The sequence below is a fragment of the Lathyrus oleraceus genome, chromosome 3, assembly GCF_024323335.1.
Source record: "Lathyrus oleraceus cultivar Zhongwan6 chromosome 3, CAAS_Psat_ZW6_1.0, whole genome shotgun sequence".
NCBI lineage: Eukaryota > Viridiplantae > Streptophyta > Magnoliopsida > Fabales > Fabaceae > Lathyrus > Lathyrus oleraceus.
The window spans coordinates 52482418-52502723 of record NC_066581.1 but is presented as its reverse complement, the minus strand read 5'-3'; the positions used below and the strand labels follow the sequence as shown (position 1 = coordinate 52502723).

Genomic DNA, 20306 nt, shown 5'->3' with positions numbered 1-20306 from the left:
CTGTTTTGTTTATATTTCGAGCGTTCCTTACGCTCGGGTATTTTTCGCGCCGCGACAATATAACCTTTTAAAGTCCTAATTGAAGCTTAGGTTCACTATGAAAACATACTCAACAAAATTGTTGTTAAACTGACTCTGAATGCTTGTTAGTAACCATCTTGTTCTATCACATTTTAATTTGTGCCAACCTCATGGTCAAATATCATCTGTATACATGATATATGTTTTTTGTAACGATTTTTGATTTCAAAAATTTCATGAGCATTTCGTTAGAATTACTTTTCAAAAGGAACAATTTTACTCACAAATTAATACTTAGCATTGAGGAAATTTCAAAAAAGGCCTAATCAGGGGCATACTGCGTCAATAAAACTCTTAACTAGGGGTAAATCACATATGATTCCTTATAAATATGGGAAAGTCACCTAAGGACCCTACCGATCAAGGTCAAATCCTTATAATTATGGGCACACCATATGAAGATCTTACTAACTAGGGGCAAAGCATCCCAATATTTGACCCACCGATGTTGAATCACCTCCATAACCCTAATGATAAGGGGCGTACCTTTCAAGTGCTCATGTTTGGACAAGCCACCTCAAGAGTACAGTGAAGCCAACCGCTTTCAGAGTCGGTTAGTCTAGGGCCTATTTTTCAAAGACCGGGGCAGTCCATATCAAGGCCATATCACAACATGGTGGGATCCAATTTCATCTTCCGACATGACCACTGATCACACTAAATTACACTGTGTTTTTGACTCGGATTTCAAATGTTTATTAGGACTTTATTATCATTTTGTTTGTATTATGCTCTCTTTTATGTTGTTTTCAGATATTTAGCACTTTCGGACCCTTTTAGAAGAAACGAAGCAAAAAGACCTAAAATTAGGGTTTTTCGGCGAAAATTGTACACATGGCGTTGCACATGGTGGCCGCTATAGGAGAAGCCATGACTCATCAGCCCTCAACCAGGAGGTAATCGCCATGTTCCCATGATCTTTCCCATTTACACACATGGCGGGCGCCATGAAGGGATGGCGGGCGCCACCTTTGAAAATCACGTTCCCACTAAGGAGAAGTTGGAGGGCACCATGGTCTTTGCAAGCTATTGAAATCCTCTATAAATAGTTCGTTCCATTTCATTTTCAAAGCATCCAACTTAGTTTACAACACTAAGCCTATATTTATCATTTGTAAAAGCGGTAATCCGTCACATCAGGGGGTTATCGCACCTTAGTGAGATTGAGTTGGGTCACTTCGAGTTGCTGTCGTCTTTATCTTCAGAGTCAGAGGTTTATTTTTCTTGTACCAGATTTAAAGCCCTCCGTTTGGAGCAGGTTCTTATTTTATCGCTTTTACTTATTTACTTGTCTCTCTTTACTTTATTTATTTTCCGCACTCACTTTAATTTATTTATTTTCCGTCTACGCTTTACTTTATTTACTTTCCGTACTCGCCTTACTTTATTTATTTTCCGTCTCACTTTACTTTATTTACTTTACGCACTTTACTCGTTTTTTATGCCTCGCATCCTAAAACAACTTTTCATCATGATCAATATCGATGTGTTTGTTGGTATTACCATGTCTGGCTAAATCTTTTAAATGTTAGAATGTAAGGATCGCGGTTAAAGAGATGTTTCACATATTGAATCTGTAGAAATATTTTAAAGGTTGTTTTGATTTTTAACTTGAGTTTTCTAAAACAAACTTGGTTAGTTTTAATTATTCAAGGAGTGCGAAAGCACCCTGGCTTAGTTAACTAGGAATTTTTATCACTTTAAGGAAAAACTATTTTTGAAACTGTTGTCCGACGCGTTGATAGATTTAAAATCAGGAAACTCCTTGGGTAAACTTTCCAAATCAATATCACTTTTCAACTAAGTTTACGAGTCTCATTTCTTAAAAATAAGTTTACTACTTTAGCGTTCTGCGCACCTTTTATAAGTGACAATAAAATGCCTTAATTTAAGGGTAAACTCAGTTCTGAATACGCGAAAGCGACAGTTCCTGTTAAATGGATTCTTTTCAAGAGTAGAAAATATTGCCTCATAAGTAGTTCTATTTAGACAATCGAAACATCACTTAACTAACGTGAATTACATTCAAACCTGTCTTTATATGCACTGCATTTATTATTTGCCTTTGTTTTGCAAACCCAATATCTCTTTTATACCGCCTTAGATAAACACTGTAACGATAGTAATCGATAGATTGACGATTTGGTCTCTGTGGGATCGATATTCTTTTATATTACTTTGACGCGATTCGTGCACTTGCGAATTCATACCGATCAAGTTTTTGGCGCCATTGCCGGGGATCAACTTCGTCAAATTTCGTACCCTGTTATTACACCGTCTAGACTAAGGCATTATTAGCTGGTAAATGCGAAGAACCCGTAGTACCAGAAATTTAGTAGATCCTTTAGCGGAACCCGAACGTTATACTCGTACACGCCTCTTACTCATCCGAATTAAGAAAGTTATGGCTGAGAATCGCGACCAGAGACCTCTTAAGGAATTTGCCCAACCCTCTACGAGGAACCTAGTTCGAGTATAGTAAACCCCCTTATTCCTGCTAACAATTTTGAACTAAAACCGTCTTTGTTGCAATTAGTGCAAGAGATCCAATTCGCGGGTCTCGCTACTGAGAACCCGAATCAACATTTAAAAGTGTTTATCCAACTGGTTGACACTTTTAAATCTAACGGTGCTTCACCTGATGCGATCCGTTTAAGATTATTTCCTTTCTCCCTCAGGGATAGAGCATGTTCATGGTTAGATTCACTTCCAGCTAATTCAATAACTACTTGGGAAGACCTTAGGAGAGTATTCCTTGCTAGATATTTCCCCCTAGTAAGACTGTTGTTCTTCGAAACCAAATAACTAGATTTACTCAAAACCAAGGAGAATCTCTTTTTGAAGCTTGGGAGAGAAATAAAGAGCTATTAAGAGTCTACCCACACCATGGCCTAGAACAATGGCTGATCGTTCATACCTTCTACAATGGACTCCATTATAACACCAAGATGAGCATCGACGCTGCCACAGGTGGCACGCTGATGAACAAACCTTATCCTGAAGCTTGTGACCTAATTGAGGATATGGCCTAAAACCATTACCAATGGGGGACTGAACGAGCATTAATAGAGAAAAAGGAGACCCAAGGTGGAATACATGAGATAAGCTCTTTAGACATGATACATGCGAAAATGGTTGCTTTAGCCCTTAGGATCGAACATATGTCTACAAACACTAACACCGCAGCGGTAGTCCACACGGAGTGCGAACTCTGTGGATCTAAAGGACACGAATCAGCGAAGTGTAACCTTTTAAACGACCTGAACATCGACCAAGTGAATTACGCCCAAGGTAACCCATTTTTAAACACTTACAATCCTAGATGGAAGAATCATCCGAATTTTTCCTACAAAAACCAGAACCCTATCCAAAATCATGCACCTCAGAGACCGCAAGGTTATCAAGCCCAAAAACCAAACCAACCTATGCAAGTTGTGCCCCAGAAGTCTAACCTTGAGAAGATCATGGAGAGCTTTATATCGGACCAGACTCAGCAAAATAAAGAATTCCTAAACCAGAACATTCACGTAAACGAACTTATAACGCAATTAGGAACCAAGGTTGATCAGATAATCACTCACAACAAGATGCTTGAAACCCAGATCTCACAGGTAGCACAAAACCAGGCCCCACAAACTACATCTGGAGGACAATTCCCTGGACAACCTTAACCAAACCCTCGAGGGCAAGCTAACGCTATCTCGTTACAAAGTGGGACCGCTTACGAAGGGCCTCATAACCCAGCAATGAACGAGTCCAAAAATTCTAAAGAAAATATACCTACCAACCGAGAAGAGTAACCAGAGGAACCCGAGAAACAAACTGACCAAGAAGGAGAAGCCAAGGATAAAACTTACAAACCACCACCCCCGTACAAACCACCAATCCCATATCCACAAAGACTTAAACAAACCAAAGTCAACAACCGATACCAAAAATTTATAAAAGTAATAGAAAAGCTTCATGTAGAGATTTCTTTCACTGAAGCTATCACCCAAATTCCGTCTTACGCCAAATTTCTAAAAGACATCTTAACCAACAAGCGTAGGCTCGACGATCCAAAACCCTTGGAATGCAATTTTATTTCCGAGGATAAACTCGCTAAGAAGGAGAAAGACCCTGGTAGTTTTTCTATACCTTGCATTTTAGGGAGTCATGTGATCGGCAAAGCTTTCCTAGACTTAGGCGCTAGTATGAGTTTAATGCCCTTAGCTGTATGTAAAAGGTTAAACTTAGGAGAATTGCAACCAACTAAGATGTCCCTCCAATTAGCCGATAGGCCTGTTAAGTATCCTGTAGGCATTTTAGAAGACATCCCAGTTAGGATTGGTCAACTTTATATCCCAACAGACTTTGTGGTCATGGATATCAAAGAAGACGAAAATATCCCTATCCTTTTAGGTAGACCATTCTTATCAACAGCCGGAGCTATAATAGATGTTAAAAGAGGAAAACTAACCTTTGAAGTAGGGGACGAAAATATCGAGTTCATTCTTTCAAAATTCCTGATGGCACCAATTCTAGGAGACGCATGTTATGCGATCGATATCATAGATGAGTGCATAAGAGAATTTGATCAAGGAGAACCTAAGATCGAACCATTTTCAAACCCGAATGAAAAGGACGACGAGCTAGAGGAAATGGAACCTCATGAATGTTTGGACCTTACTCCAGACCTTTCACCAAATTCACAAACACCAACTCAAGAACTTAAGGAACTACCCAAGAACCTAAGATATGAGTTTTTGGATAAAGAAATGAACCGCCCAGTAATAGTTAGTGCCACCTTAAACTAAGACGAGACAAATCGACTCTTGAATGTTTTAAGAAGATACCCCTCTGCCTTAGGGTACAACATCTCTGATTTAAAAGGTATAAGCCCATCCGTGTGTATGCACAGGATCTCGCTAGAGGAAGATTCAAAACCTTCCAGGGAACATCAGAGACGAATCAACCTTGTAATGAGTGAGGTGGTAAAGAAGGAAGTCCTTAAACTGCTGGAGGCTGGTATAATCTATCAGATCTCTGATAGAAAATGGGTAAGTCATGTACATGTGGTACCCGAAAAGGGAGGCATCACAGTCGTGCAGAACGAGAAGGGCGAGCATGTAGCTAAACACATAGAAGGCAGATGGCGTATGTGCATAGATTATAGGAAGCTAAATAAGGCAACCAGGAAAGACCATTTCCCCCTTCCATTCATAGATCAAATGCTTGAGCGTCTTGCCAGACACTCTTACTTTTGTTATCTGGATGGATATTCTGGATTTTTCCAAATACCCATACACCCTGAGGATCAAGAGAAAACAACCTTTACTTGTCCTTACGGAACGTTTGCTTACAGACGAATTCCGTTTGGACTCTGTAATGCGCGAGCTACTTTCCAACGTTGTATGATGTCAATCTTCGCAGATGATCTCAACGGAATTATGGAAGTATTTATGGATGACTTCTCGGTGTGTGGGTTAGACTTTGAAGATTGCCTCATTAACCTTGAGAAAATCCTAGAGAGATGCGCAGAAGTTAACCTTGTGTTAAACTGGGAGAAGTGTCACTTTATGGTTAAAGAAGGCATAATGTTAGGACATATAATATATGAAAGAGGCATTGAGGTCGATAAAGCAAAGATAGAAGTTATAGAAAAGCTTAACCCTCCTAAGACAGTTAGAGAAGTCCGTAGTTTTCTTGGACACGCCGGTTTCTACCGACGCTTCATAAAAGACTTCTCTAAAATAACAAAACCCATGATCGGCCTTCTAATGAAAGACATTGAATTCATTTTCGATGAAAAATGCATCGAAGCCTTTAACCTTTTAAAACAAGCATTAATTTCAGCACCCATTTTACAAACTCCGGATTGGACTAAACCCTTCGAAATAATGTGTGATGCTAGCGATTTTGCTATAGGAGCTGTTTTAGGGCAAAAAAAAGATAAGAAACTACATGTAATATATTACGCTAGTAGAACCCTAGATGCCGCTCAATTAAATTACACAAAAACAAAGAAGGAACTCCTAGATGTAGTTTTCGCAATCGATAAATTTAGGTCTTATCTCGTAGGACCTAAGATTATAGTTGTAAGACCCTAATGTTGACCCTAAGATCCCTTATGGCATCATATCATTGCACTCTGCATTTGCCTCAAGGATCATAGCATCTTGGCTCCTTACCCTAGGGTGGGACTTGTGTGAGTTGGTTTGAGATCACCAAGCATGCTTGAATTTTATATTATTGTTTTTCTTATTTTGTTCACTAACCAAAAGCATAAAAATATGTCACTAACATCTTTTGTTTTGTAGCTTGAGCAATCATAAGATCCGAGGTTCCTAGGAGGCCCCTATGCTCAAAGAATGGCCAGATGAAGTTGAAAGCAAGCATGGCAATGGTTCCTAAAGCTCTCAATCATCATATATGCCTCCCAAGTATCTCAATTTGTCAATTTGATCAAGATAAACGAAAGGGCTTGAGGATTGTTTCCCAAGGAAACACTAATTCAACTATGCATCAACTGTGCCTTGCTCATGAAGCAACCTCAACCCATGATCAAATACAATCAAGGGAATTTCGTTAATTCATCATTTTATGCATATATGTGTCTATGTGAGTGTACTCAATCATCAATTCATCAAGAATTGAAGTTTGGACTTGAAAAGTTGATCAGTCAATTCATCTGACTATTTTGAAATCCACTGAGACCTATGTAAGTTGTAAATGCGCCTAAGAGGGGGGGGGGGGTGAATTAGGTGGTTAAAAATTCTTCAAACTTGTTTCCGGTTTTTGGTTATTTTACGTTTAAGTGCGGAAAGATAAATTGCGGAAAGTAAAAAGACACCGGAAATTATAGTGGTTCCCTTCACAATCCGAAGGTACATCCACTCCCCTTTCGACTCGAAAGAGATTTTACTATAGTTAGAATTATTGTACAGCCTACTCACACCAATGGTGATGCTTACTATCTAACCTATAGGTAAACAAGTGTATGAAGAACAATCCTCTTCAACACCAACCCTTGTGTCCAACAATCCTGGATCACAAGTCAAAACAGAAATAAGTCTTTTTGAAGATTTTAACAAAGTGTAGTATTATCAATCTTCTCTTGATTGATCTTCTCCTTAGATAAATAATTCACTCAATGAAAAATATACAAGTGTTCAACAACAATGGAATGAGATGAAAATTTGATTATGAACACTTTTAAAAATATTGAAGGAAATATGAAGGAGTGATTATCTTAAGTTTGTATGAAAATTCTTGGAGGTGAAAATTCATTTTGAAAATTCAAGAATTTATATTGCCAAAAACACCTTTTCAAAGAGGTATAAAATTCTCATAAAAATGATGAAAAGGTACAAGTTTCTGAAAAAAGTTTTTCACTGAAACGAACAGTGTTAACCGGTTAACGCGTATTAACGTTAACAGATAATTTCAAAAATTGGGCTGTTAACCCATATGGTTAACCGGTTAACACTGTTGAAATGCAAAAAAATACTTTAAGAAAATTGTGTCTTTCATTTCAACATGTTAACAAATGGTTATGTTAAAAATGCAAATGCAGATCATGATTGTTGAACACTTGTATACTAATCTAAGAATGAATTAGATATACCTTAGAAGTGAATCAACAATCTTGCAAACGGTTGACTTGAAAAAGAAGCTTGATCAAAATGTTTCCCATGCATATGTCTTGATAACTTTGATGCTTGAATTATCTTTGAAGCTCTTCTCTTTTTGCATTGATACATGTTGTCTTCATCAAAATACTTTTTGGATTGAAGCTTGCTTCTACAATATCCCCCTTTTTGATGATGACAACCAATTTTGAGATAGATGCTTGAAAGTGAAGTTTCTCTAATTTGATTCTCCCCCTAAGTTTAAGAACTCCTCCCTAAATGAGAGGCATACAAAATTCTGCATAGAGAAACCATTAGAGAAACAAGTCTTCTCCCCCTTTGGCATTAGCAAAAAGGAAGAAACTTATGAAAAAAAATATACAAGCATACACACATTATGTGATCATTAGATAAGCATTCAAGCACATAATAATGATAGAATTAAAATAAGTGTACGGTAAACATAGTCAGCATAAGCAAAACTAAAACTAAAACAGAACAACACATAGCAAGAAACATAGACAAAACATAATGCTTTAATCTTCTTCCGAACAGTAAACGCACATACAAAGATTTAAAAAATAAAGCACATGCACCAACCATAAACACACATACCAAGATTTAAAAAATAAAAAAAAACAATATTAAAAAATCTGTATTTTTACAGCTAACGCAGAGTTGCTGTTTTGGAGGTGTTAACCGGTTAACCTATACCGTTAACCGGTTAACGGACTGAAATTTTCAAAAAATAAATGAAAAACAGCAGCTCCGTTTTGAAGAATTGGGAGAAGATTTTTACAAAAAATTTTCACAAAGTATTAACACTTATCAATACGCATCTTTCGATTTAAAAATATTTTAAAACGGATAATTTTCGGACATGCGAAAGTGAGAAAAACTAAAAACGGCGAAAAAGAAGTGCTAGCATTGCATAACATAAAAATTGAAAATAAGCAAATTTTTAGCAACTATACCACATAACAAGTAATTTTAAGACAAGGTTAGATGTCACCTTCATTGAGAATACCAAGTTCTCGCCGAATCTTGAAGAATTGCTCTTTAGCCAATGGTTTTGTGAATATGTCGGCGAGTTGGTTATGTGTATCCACGAACGTAACATCTACATCTCCGTTCAGCACGTGATCTCGAAGGAAATGATGCCAGATATCTATGTGCTTTGTCCTTGAATGCATGACCGGGTTCTTTGTGATGTTGATAGCACTTGTGTTATCGCATCTGAGAGGAATGCAGCCGAGGTCTACACCAAAATCCAGAAGTTGTTGCTTAAGCCATAAAATCTGTGCACAACAACTGCCTGCAGCAATGTACTCTGCTTCAGCCGTGCTAAGTGCGACACATGCTTGCTTCTTGCATGCCCACGACACTAGTGCATTTCCGAGAATGTGACAGGTACCACTTGTGCTTTTTCTATCGGTCTTACATCCTGCATAGTCAGCATCCGAATAACCAATCAAGGAGCATATACTACCTTTTGGATACCATAGTCCGACGTTCGTTGTTCCTTTGAGGTATTTTATAATCCTCTTTACGGCGGTGAGATGCGATTCCTTCGGGTTTGCTTGAAAGCGTGCACACAAACATACACTAAACATAATGTCAGGACGGCTTGCCGTCAAATATAGTAATGAACCAATCATACCTCGATATTTTGTAATATCTATTGAAACTCCGGATTCATCTTGATCAACGTACGTTCCGGATCCCATAGGAGTGGACATCACTTTGCAACTATCCATATCGAATCTTTTCAACAATTCCTTGCAGTACTTGGATTGGTTGATGAAGATGCCATCCTTGGTTTGCTTGATTTGTAGTCCAAGAAAATAGTTCAATTTTCCCATCATGGACATCTCGAATTCTCCTTGCATCATGATTGAAAACTCTTCGCAAAGATCTTTGTTTGTTGAACCGAAGATGATGTCGTCGACATAGACTTGAGCCAATAAGGTGTTACCCTTGATCTTCTTTATGAACAAAGTCTTGTCAACCTTTCCTTTTACAAATCCCTTCTCACAAAGAAAGTTGCTGAGGCGGTCATACCACGCTCTTGGTGCTTGCTTTAAGCCGTATAGTGCTTTCTTCAACTTGTAAACATGTGAGGGATTCTTGAAGTCTTCAAAACCCGGAGGTTGTTTGACGTAGACTTCTTCATTGATATAGCCATTTAGGAAAGCGCTTTTGACATCCATCTAAAACAATTGAAAGTTCATAGAGTAAGCATAAGCAAGTAATAATCGAATTGCTTTTAACCTTGCTACCGGAGCGAACGTTTCATCAAAATCAATTCCTTCCTGTTGGTTGTATCCTTGTGCGACCAATCTTGCTTTGTTACGAACTATGATCCCATTCTCATCAAGTTTGTTCTTGAAGACCCATCTTGTTCCTATGATGTGCTTGTTGTCCGGTCTTGGTACAAGACTCCAAACTTGATTTCTTTCGAATTGGTTGAGTTCTTCTTGCATTGCGACTATCCATTGATCGTCGCCTAAGGCTTCATCGACTTTGGTTGGTTCTATTTGAGATACAAAAGTCATGTTGAGACAAGCATCCTTGAGATTTAGTCGTGTTGCAACGCCTTGGCTAATATCACCAATAACTTTATCGATCGGGTGATCTCTATGAGTTTTCCATTCTTTCGGTAGATCATGATGTTCTTCAATGATTGGTGAGCCATCTCCTTGTGGTATAGATTGAACATTTGAAAGTTCCTTTTGAGACATATCTATTATATCATCATCATCATCATCAACAATAATGTTATCCTCTTTCGAGGGGTTAGTTTCATCAAAAGAGACATGCATTGATTCTTCAATAGTAAGAGTTCTCTTATTGAAAATTCTAAATGCCTTACTAGAAAGGGAGTAGCCAAGGAAGATACCTTCGTCGGATTTCTCATCAAACTTACCAAGGTTATCCTTTCCATTGTTGAGGACAAAACATTTGCACCCAAAGATATGAAAGAAGGATATATTAGGCTTCCTTCCTTTGAAAAGCTCATACGGAGTCTTTTTGAGAATCGGCCGAATGTTGACACGGTTGCTAACAAAGCATGCTGTGTGTCGCGGTGAGAATCGGATATCAAGCTATTGTATTAACTTGAATCACAAAACATTAAATGTTCACCACCGAACTTTAATTTATCCAAGGGAAAGGGAAAAGGTCGAATAAAACCCTAATTGTGCAATGTAAAAACAATGCGAAGAGATCTAAAGTTCGGGGGTTGGTTATACTAAGGGAAGGTGTTAGCATCCTTAATATCTATAGTATCCTATAGGAACCTTTTGAAAGTATTTGTGTTATGTTATTATTTGTTTTCTATTATTTGGAAATGTTTTATTGGGAAGGACCTAAAGGTTTTATTAAGTTTGCTCGCCAAAACTTCGCGGTCATGTGCCTACGTATCCTTACAAGGATGGAATCAGAGCAACCGTAGTTCACCTAACTAAGGGCGAAGGAACACTTGGTAGTGATCAAGGTTCCAAAGGGGGGAGTAAGTGTTCATAACAAACATACTTACAAGAGTTACCAAGTAACTCTTACTTGAATCTAAGTTGAAAGTGAGAATGACTCTAACAAGGTCAAAGGGAAACTAGGGATTGCTAAACTACCTATGACATTAAGTCAATAAAGAGGTCTTTCCCTTGGATTTAGGCAAAAAGATAAACAAAATATAAGCAAGATGAAGAAGATGTTTAAGCATGACATCAACAAAGATATGAAATGAAGAAGATGTTCATACATGACATCAACAAAGATAAACAAATGGTAAATAAGATGTTCAAGCATGACATCGACAAGAACAAACAAGGATGAAGAAGATGTTCAAACATGACATCCACAAAGATAATCAAATGAAGAAGATGTTCATACATGACATCAACAAAGATAAACAAGGATGAAGAAGATGTTCAAACATGACATCCACGAAGATAATCAAATGAAGAAGATGTTCATACATGACATCAACAAGAATAAACACATGATAAAGAATATGTTCAAGCATGACATCAACAAAGATAATCAAATGAAGAAGATGTTCATACATGACATTAACAAATTAAGAAGATGTTCAAACATGACATCCACAAAGATAATCAAATGAAGAAGATGTTCATATATGACATCAACAAATATATGGAAGCATGATCATAACAATATCAAGCATGGTATGTAAACACATATGTACAACATGTGAACATGAACAAGGGTACAACAACATCAATCAAAGATGTATCAAGTTACATGAATATGAATGACATGAATATATCATCATGAAGAAACAAAGATGAATGACATAACAATTCATGAACATGTATATGGATGTCATAATAAGTATGAATGAACATGTGTATGCATGAAGTAAGACATGGTTTAGACATAACATCAACTTGATCATGAAAACAATTTAAGTTATTAAATACATGCATGTTAAGGTTCAATATGATCACAAACAAAGGTTCAACATCATACAAAAAGTTTGAACATGTAAGCATACAAGTCATACAAAGACATGTTACTACAAGTTTAAAGCATTCGTAAACACATAAACAAACACAAACACAATGGCATAAATGCATACAAAGGTTCAACAAGACATGAAAGAATGACATGTGAATCATGGATCAATGGCAAAATAAACACACAAAAGCTCATGGTATAGTAACAAAGTTCAAAGCACAAAAACATGTAAACATCACTACAACAAACAAGACCTTAGACAGCGCTTTTTTTAGCCTTAGACAGCGCTTTAAAGCGCTGTCTAAACCTCCACTGCTAAAGGTTTAGACAACGCTTTTTTAAATCTTAAAAGCGCTGTCTAAGCCCCCCCCCCCTTAGACAGCGCTTTGGCCAAAAGCGCTTTATAAGACCCTCTTATTTTAAATTTTTTAGGTATACCTTAGACAGCGCTTTGGCCAAAAGCGCTTTCTAAGACCCTCCTATTTTAATTTTTTTAGGTATACCTTAGACAGCGCTTTTCAAAAAGCGCTGTCTAAGCCCCCCCCCCTTAGACAGCGCTTTTTACAAAAGCGCTGTCTAAGGTATACGAAAATTTTTTGAAGCTTTTGTTTTAAACCACATTTTTTCCAGGTTTATAAACCAGAATTTCTACCTGTTTTCAACCAGATTTTGACAGACAATTATCACATTTTATATATGCCATTTTGGCCTTTTTTCTACCAATTTTTGGCTAACAAATATATATATATACCAATTCAAACCAATACAAAAATTACTAATATATTAAAACTACAAAAATAACTCTAATCAAAACTACTAAAGTTACAGTAACTAGATGCACTGTGGTTGCCTCGTTTATATCATTTAATTCTAACCATCGCATGCATGCATATCTAAACAAGGCAGGGGTTGCTATCGTTCTGTAATTACTTTATAAATAATTAAGAACTGAATTGTTTTTTTTTACTGGATTGTTCTTCAGAGGTGCTGTTATGCATATAACTAACTGTCTACGTCAATGACACATCTCACACGAGCATTCTAAAAGATATTAAATTATATATGAAGATGAATTCAAAACAGGTAACCAGGACAATTCCTCTTTATTATATTCTCAATGCATACGATATGGTCATCTATTTCTTCCTCTGTTGGAGGGGCATCAGATATGTCTGCAATCTTATGAATATCAAAAATCAAAATCTGAGAACCTAAGCGCTTCTCATCAGATATTAATTGTATACTTTGCTCCATGATTCCATGATGATGATGTAAAGACGACTTAAATCCATATAGACTCAATATATCTCTTTCTAATTTGTATTTTTGAGAATCCTTTTTTGATGGTTATCAATATAAAAACTATTATGAAAAAAATAGTTTTTCATGTAGAATAACATGTGTGACTCTCGTCAAATTCCACTATTTTTATGTTAATGATACCTTTTACAATAACATATTTCCTTTAGAAATGTTATTTATACCCTCTCGCAATAACACATTTTCACTTTAAATCACTTCAGATGAGTTATTTTATCTATTTAATTATTGTGACACACCATAAAAATTGTTATAAGAAAATTCCAAAACCTATAAAAACACTAATGTACATAAATCGATTAAATGAATGACTCTGTACCAATTAATTAGGACAGGATGGAGGAGAAATTTCAATTACTAAATCATTTTTCTTCGGTTTCTACACTTGGCCACCCTTTATCAGCTTGCAATTTGACAAACTCAGCCAATATCTTGATATCTTCATCTTCCAAACGAGCTCCAAATGTACACTGCCCTCGAGGCATGCATTCTTTACCAAATCCCTGCATGAAAATTGAAGCCCCTAAACATAAACTATGAAGAATGAAGAATAATCATAAAGACAAAAGCTAATTCTAAATTCTCAAGTCTATACAATTACAATATATCTCACCGGCATTCTTCCTTTGCCATAGTATGTGACGCGGTAGATTTCTTCTTCTATATCAACTCCATTTTTGTACAGCAACATCAGAAGAAAGAAACATTGATTCACGCCTTCACTTTAGGGCAGAGAGCAATTCACAATGAGAGTTCTCAGGTTTCTTTACCTTTGTAAATCCTTTGTGTATAGAGTTGATCCCTGTAAGAAAATAAAAATCAATTTTGTGTTTGCTAGAACATTAAGAAAAGTTATGTTGAAGAGGATGATATGTTTACTGGTTGTATAATGTTTCCACCTGCATCGTGACATCCAATACATGTTTGACGGAACAATGAGGCTCCTCTTAGGATATCTAGGGTTTGGGCACTTGAAACTGTAGAACAAGAAAAGTGATTGGCAATTTGGCATGGGAGCAGTAGTGCAATTTGAATAGAAGCGCAGGGGCAATTTAGTATTTTAGACAGGAGCAAACCTGGAGTGACGCAAATTGGAGAAAAAAGCAGGAATGCAGCAGCAAGAGGAGGAGCCAGGGTGGTGAAAAACTTGACTTGGTTTGTCTTTGTAGGAATGGGCTTCAACTGGTTCTTCCTCTGTTGGAGGGGCATCAGATATGTCTGCAATCTTATGAATATCAAAATCAAAATCAAAAAGTTGAGTATTGAAAAATGTCCTACATGCATGGTTTTAAATTGCAGTTGTGGAAATTGTAGTTTTAATGTTGCTGAGACTTCAACATCCGCAATTATAGTTGTGGAGTGCAATTTAAAACTAAGATTTGTATGCACAAGTCTGTAAAAGTTTTAGTTGTAATTACATATACACATACCTATAACCCCACTCATTGTCATACCACGAGACCAGCTTCACAAAGGACTTACTAAGCCCAATCCCAGCCTTAGCATCAAAGATACTCGACCTGTTAATAAGAAATACATTTAAATTAAAACGCTTACTTGGCAAACAAACATATCCTAACACAACAGAAAAAACTGCGACTAATATCATAAAAGAGCGAGATAAATAAAGTTTAGTTTTAAGACAAATAAAAATCTGCTTTGAGCATATGTAAATGAAAATTCAAAATGTGCATAATACCAGATTTTAGCATGTATACTAGATAAAAGGCACAAGAGTCTGTCCTCTTAAAGATGCTGATAGTGATCTAAATTTGAAATACAACAACATTTACTTTACCTTGAATCACCAACAAAGTCATTAGAGACAACATCCTCATCTGTGTATCCAAGAATTCCCTTCAATTGTCCCTCTGAAGCGTGCCTTCATTTTTTTTCAGTAGCAAAGTAATAGAAAACCAACGAATGGTTAGTACAAAACAACTCGACATGAGAGAATATAAGCCGGGTCAGAAAAGTAAGAGACATACTTTATTGCTGCTTTAACATCTTCATAGGAGGCATTCTTTTGAAGCCGACAGGTTAAGTCCACAACAGAAACATTAGGAGTAGGAACACGAAAGGCCATTCCAGTGAGTTTTCCATTTAGCTCGGGAAGAACTTTTCCAACAGCCTGGAATTTCACAAAGTGCAAAACTAATTTAATAAATGTAATTGGTAAGCACAGAAACTCTTATGGCCATCCATCTCTTACCTTTGCAGCACCGGTAGAACTTGGAATTATATTTTGAGCTGCACCTCTTCCCCATCATTGATTTCCTGCTGCAAATCCTTCGGATCCTTTCCATCAACAGTGCATCCAACCGAGACACACGCATATTAGATAAGTAAATCCATAAACATTGTTTTTCATTAACACATATCCATGAAAAACAATGTTATTAATGGTGCATGGATCATTTATAAATTAACTAATCCATCCATAAATGTTATTACATCATAGCACCATGCTACATCCTATCCCATCACATGGTTACATGGTTACATGGTTTTGATCAAAAGATAAAAAAGGGTATCTCGCTTTGAATGACAGCCTTAACCTAATGATTCTTCCATGCTCCACCTATCCACTTGCCATGCCATGTTAAATTCCCTTTGGGCCTGCAAATAAACATCAAGCATTCATCGATACATCATAATAGTCCCACCTCAAGCAACAACCATATCATTCAACAATTGCAGCAAGCTCAACATTCCATTCATCAACAGTGCATCAACATAACCAAGCAAATTAGAAAACAACAGTGCAATATCAAGAATCATTTGGCAGTCATGGATAAAACAATAACAACAATAAATACATTTGTTCATAGAAGTAACAATCATAAAAGAGCTATCATTCAACATAAAAACACTAAACTAACAAGAACCCATCCAAAGTTAACTAACAGTTTGTAACAGAATATAGCAGGGCAACATCATAACGTAATTAACACTTAACAACTCATTTTCAAACTAACAGTATATGTATCTTCGTTCACATTTCACTTGAATTTGAATTTGAATTTGAATTTGGTGACTAACAAACCATTTCATTTCTAACTGAAAATGGAATTTCATTTGAATTCACGTATCATTTCGTAACAGATTCAAAGCCCTTTAAATTCATCTTCACACTTCACATTTAAGGGGGTTCACGTTTTTCCAGAAATACTCTCAACCTCTCTTATTTGTTTCCCTCTTAACCTCACACAAAAACACCTTCCCTCTCCAATTCATTCACGCGAAGATTCAATCCCTCACAGTTCTCTCCCAACTCATAGTTCTCTCTCAATCACTCTATCTCCTTCAAGCAGAGCCTCTCAATCCTCTCAAAGCAACAACAAGAGTTCATAGTAGAAGAAGAGATCATAGTGAAGAAGAATAAGGATATTAATTTAATCTTGAAGAGATGTTTTTGGTAGAAGTTACCTGAAGTAACATAGGAGTTTGAATATTCGAGCTTATTGTCAATCGCTTTGAAGAGACGTCAGAGCTACTCCGGCCAATAAGCTCTTTTGCATTTCTCCTTCAGTTCATCTTCAACCTGTGCCAAGATGTAGACCTTAGCCTTGGGAATTGAATCCCTAAATGAGTTGGCATCAACTTCCTTTCCCTTGCGTTTAATTTCTGGAAGATTGATTTAGGGTTCTTGTGACATTAGGCTCGATTTGGTTGATTGGTTAGGAATTAGATGAAATTGATGGTGAAGTCGGATAGAGGACTTTGGAACAAGACAAATGATATAGGTTTTATATTGTTTGGCTCTCCCGCCTCCGCCATAGGCAATTTCCGGTCTTTTTCGGGGAGAGACCGAGGGGACCGATCTTGGGAGCGAGGGAACTCGCCGCTCCGACTTCACCTCCGGTGACGCGGACGTAAACTTCGACGACTTGGGATGGGTCGAGCTTGGGAGGCATTGTGGAGAGGTTTTAGGGGAAATAGGGTTTCACACGGCGAAATGAAGAAGCAGCCGCAACTAAATGAAGAAATGAACAGATTTTTTTAATTGAAAGACTTTAAACAGCGCTTTCTCAAAAGCGCTGACTAAGGTCTATATTTAAAAGCGCTTTCTAAAAGCACTCTCTAAGGGGGGGTCTTAGACAACGCTTTCTAAAAGCGCTGTCTAAGACCCCCCCTTAGACAGCGCTTTCATTATTTTTTTAGAACATTTTCCGTGTTTTATTTTTATTTTAACCTTAGACAGCGCTTTCTTTTAAAAGCGCTGTCTAAGATGCGCTGTTAAAAAACCTTTTTGGCGTAGTGCATAGATTAAAGTAAGTCAAAATTAGGTCAAAACCAATAGGCATATATTAACAACACCAAACAAAGTTCATATATAATTCAAAACATTCATACAAGTCATGGTGATCAAGAAAAATTAAAGTATCAACCAAAGAAAGTCATTTGAAACCCTAAAACAATCCTAAAAAGGGTTTCAACTTTAGACAAGTATAAGTGTGTGAAAAATAAACAAACTCTGGAATTTCTTTTCACCATCATAAAATAGACAAAATTATGAACACATAGCAAAAAGAGTGGCTCAAAAAGGCTTAGGGATCATCAAGTTATGAGTCTTTGAAGTTATGAAAAATAACAAAAATAAATAGGCAAAAAAACAATGAATAAAAATGGGCCTTAACACACACACTCTAACCGCTGGGGCGGCGATACATCCATTAAGTTATTTACAAACATTAATATATATAATAAAACGATTCCAGAAACTGGAAAATTACACCAATTCATCATCTTCTTCCTCATGTTCTTGCATGTTTTTATTAATTTTTTCAGAACTTCAAACAATCATAACTCTCTCAATTTTCCATGAAATTAAAAACCGTAAGAACCTAAATTGCTCTATTTTTCGCAAGGAATCTAATGGTATCATTATCTCATCCTAAAAATCAATGTACAAAGCGTGCCAAGGAAAAAACCAGAACTGCACTTTTAATTTCCAAACAATAAAATCTTAATGCATGAGCATGGTATAATGAAAACAGTAGCAAACATACAACCAATACACTATGTACTACATTTTAACTTCAATAAATATTCAAGAATGATGCATGAACAAGAGTTTAAAGTGTAAGTGCACTTACCTATTGGAGAAAGTCCAATGCTTCTTCTTAGCTATTACAGAGATAAAAGAGAGATTCCACCAGCCTTGTTGGTCCTTGAGGATAGTGTTTGAACAATGAGAATGGCCAGAAACAATTTGTATTATCTCATACAAATGTTCTTGCAAAGTGAAGGAGTGAAATGGTGAATGATAAAGTAGATGTTACATAACTTATTCAAGTGATTAAACCAGTTCTAAATGATGTCTAGAGATGATTTGTGGTGTTTGTTTGGAAGATACATGTGGAGAATAAGTTTGGCTAGAGAACTTGCAAAAATAGTGTGTTTTTGCAAATTCTAATGGAATGGGAGTTTGATGAAGTGTTAAGGGGTTCTTGTTGTGTCATTTGAGGCTTAAGAGATCCCTCTATTTATAGGAAAAGAGTGAGGATTGGAACTGATTAGAAACAAAAGTTGTGAAGTTATGGTTTTGGTTGAGAATGAAAGTGAGGTTTGCATGAATAGTTGGATTTCAAGGAGTTTGTCATATCTCCCTAGCCTCTATAAGATTGCTTCTGATCTCTTAAGATTATTTGTGATCTTTAGGGACAGGTTTCAAGGGTGAAAGATTGAGTTGTTGGCATAAAGCTTGCTTTATCAAAGTAGTAATGTGACCTTTTGCAAATTCACCCATAAATGGTATAATGCAATGGACAAAACCTCAACTCCTTGTGCAATGCACTTAGGATTCATATAAACATCTGATTATGGAGAGATTTATACACAAGAGGACCTGCAATCAAGAGATCTTCACATTTGAAATGGTTTTCCTCCAAAAATTCAGCATGGACATGACTTGAAATTCAAGTTTGGAACCCCAACTTCCCATTTTCGAAACTCACAGCTCATGCATGGGAAAAAAATGTACTTGTACTTTTTAAAAAGCCCCAAACATGCTCTACAACTTTCATGTTTTGAGTTTATTTTGAATCAAAGTGGATCATAATGAAAACTGGCTGTAAAGTTTATCACTTTTTAGGGATCAATGCTGTCTTGAAAATTTTCTAAGTGTTTCAACTTGAGACACCAACTTTATGTCCTCATAACTCAAAATCCTTCCACTTTTATGGAATCAACCCTCTAGGACAAAGTTGAAGTATGGAACAAGAGCTTTCATTTGAGCTTTGTAGCAAAGAAAATGGCTGCTCGGATTGGAAGTTATGGTCTGAGAAAGTAATGCACTTGAACATGAAATTTGGGTACTTAGTGAAATTTTCAATGTTTTCAAGATTGCCCTTTTTGCAAGTAACCTCATTTATCTTGATTTTTCTTGATAAAATTCATCAATTAAGCATATACTCATGAAATTTAACTTGAGAAGTTCATATTTGATCATAAATCTCAAAAGTCAAAGGTTTGACTTTGTAGTGCATTGATTGTGTATCAGATGAATTTCAATTCTTGATCTTCAATGAATTCAAACTCTTGAGCAAATTGAACATCATGGATGGGCCCTAAGATGTACTTTAGTGTGTTTAGTGATGTCTCAAGGCTTGAGATCATGTCTTGATCAAAATTCTCAGATGAAATTGAATGTTGTTGAGAAACCCTAATTAGTGAACCAGATGAAAGTGAAGCTTGATGCACTTCTGATTAGGACACAATACTCTTATTTGTTGATGGAGAGAGATATATTGAGTGTATGAGAACTTGATTTATTGATGACCAATCCAAAACTTTGAATGGTCAATCCTTTGA

The 20306-nt window shown here is 36.5% G+C and overlaps 1 protein-coding gene and 1 non-coding gene across 2 annotated transcripts; both read right to left on the bottom strand.

The window, feature by feature from the left end:
* Window positions 1-2867: 2867 nt before the first annotated feature.
* Window positions 2868-2974, bottom strand: LOC127134020 (small nucleolar RNA R71). Its single transcript, XR_007807803.1, has one exon. It is a non-coding gene; the product is annotated as a small nucleolar RNA R71 (small nucleolar RNA).
* Window positions 2975-13678: 10704 nt separating this feature from the next.
* LOC127129604 (glyceraldehyde-3-phosphate dehydrogenase GAPCP1, chloroplastic) lies at window positions 13679-15756 on the bottom strand (the record flags this gene model as incomplete). Its single annotated transcript, XM_051058759.1, has 7 exons — window positions 13679-13993; window positions 14104-14292; window positions 14370-14467; window positions 14567-15010; window positions 15289-15372; window positions 15479-15621; window positions 15703-15756. Coding segments are annotated over 4 exons (387 nt in total), but the record flags the coding sequence as incomplete, so codon positions are not given.
* Between the last annotated feature and the right edge of the window lie 4550 nt (window positions 15757-20306).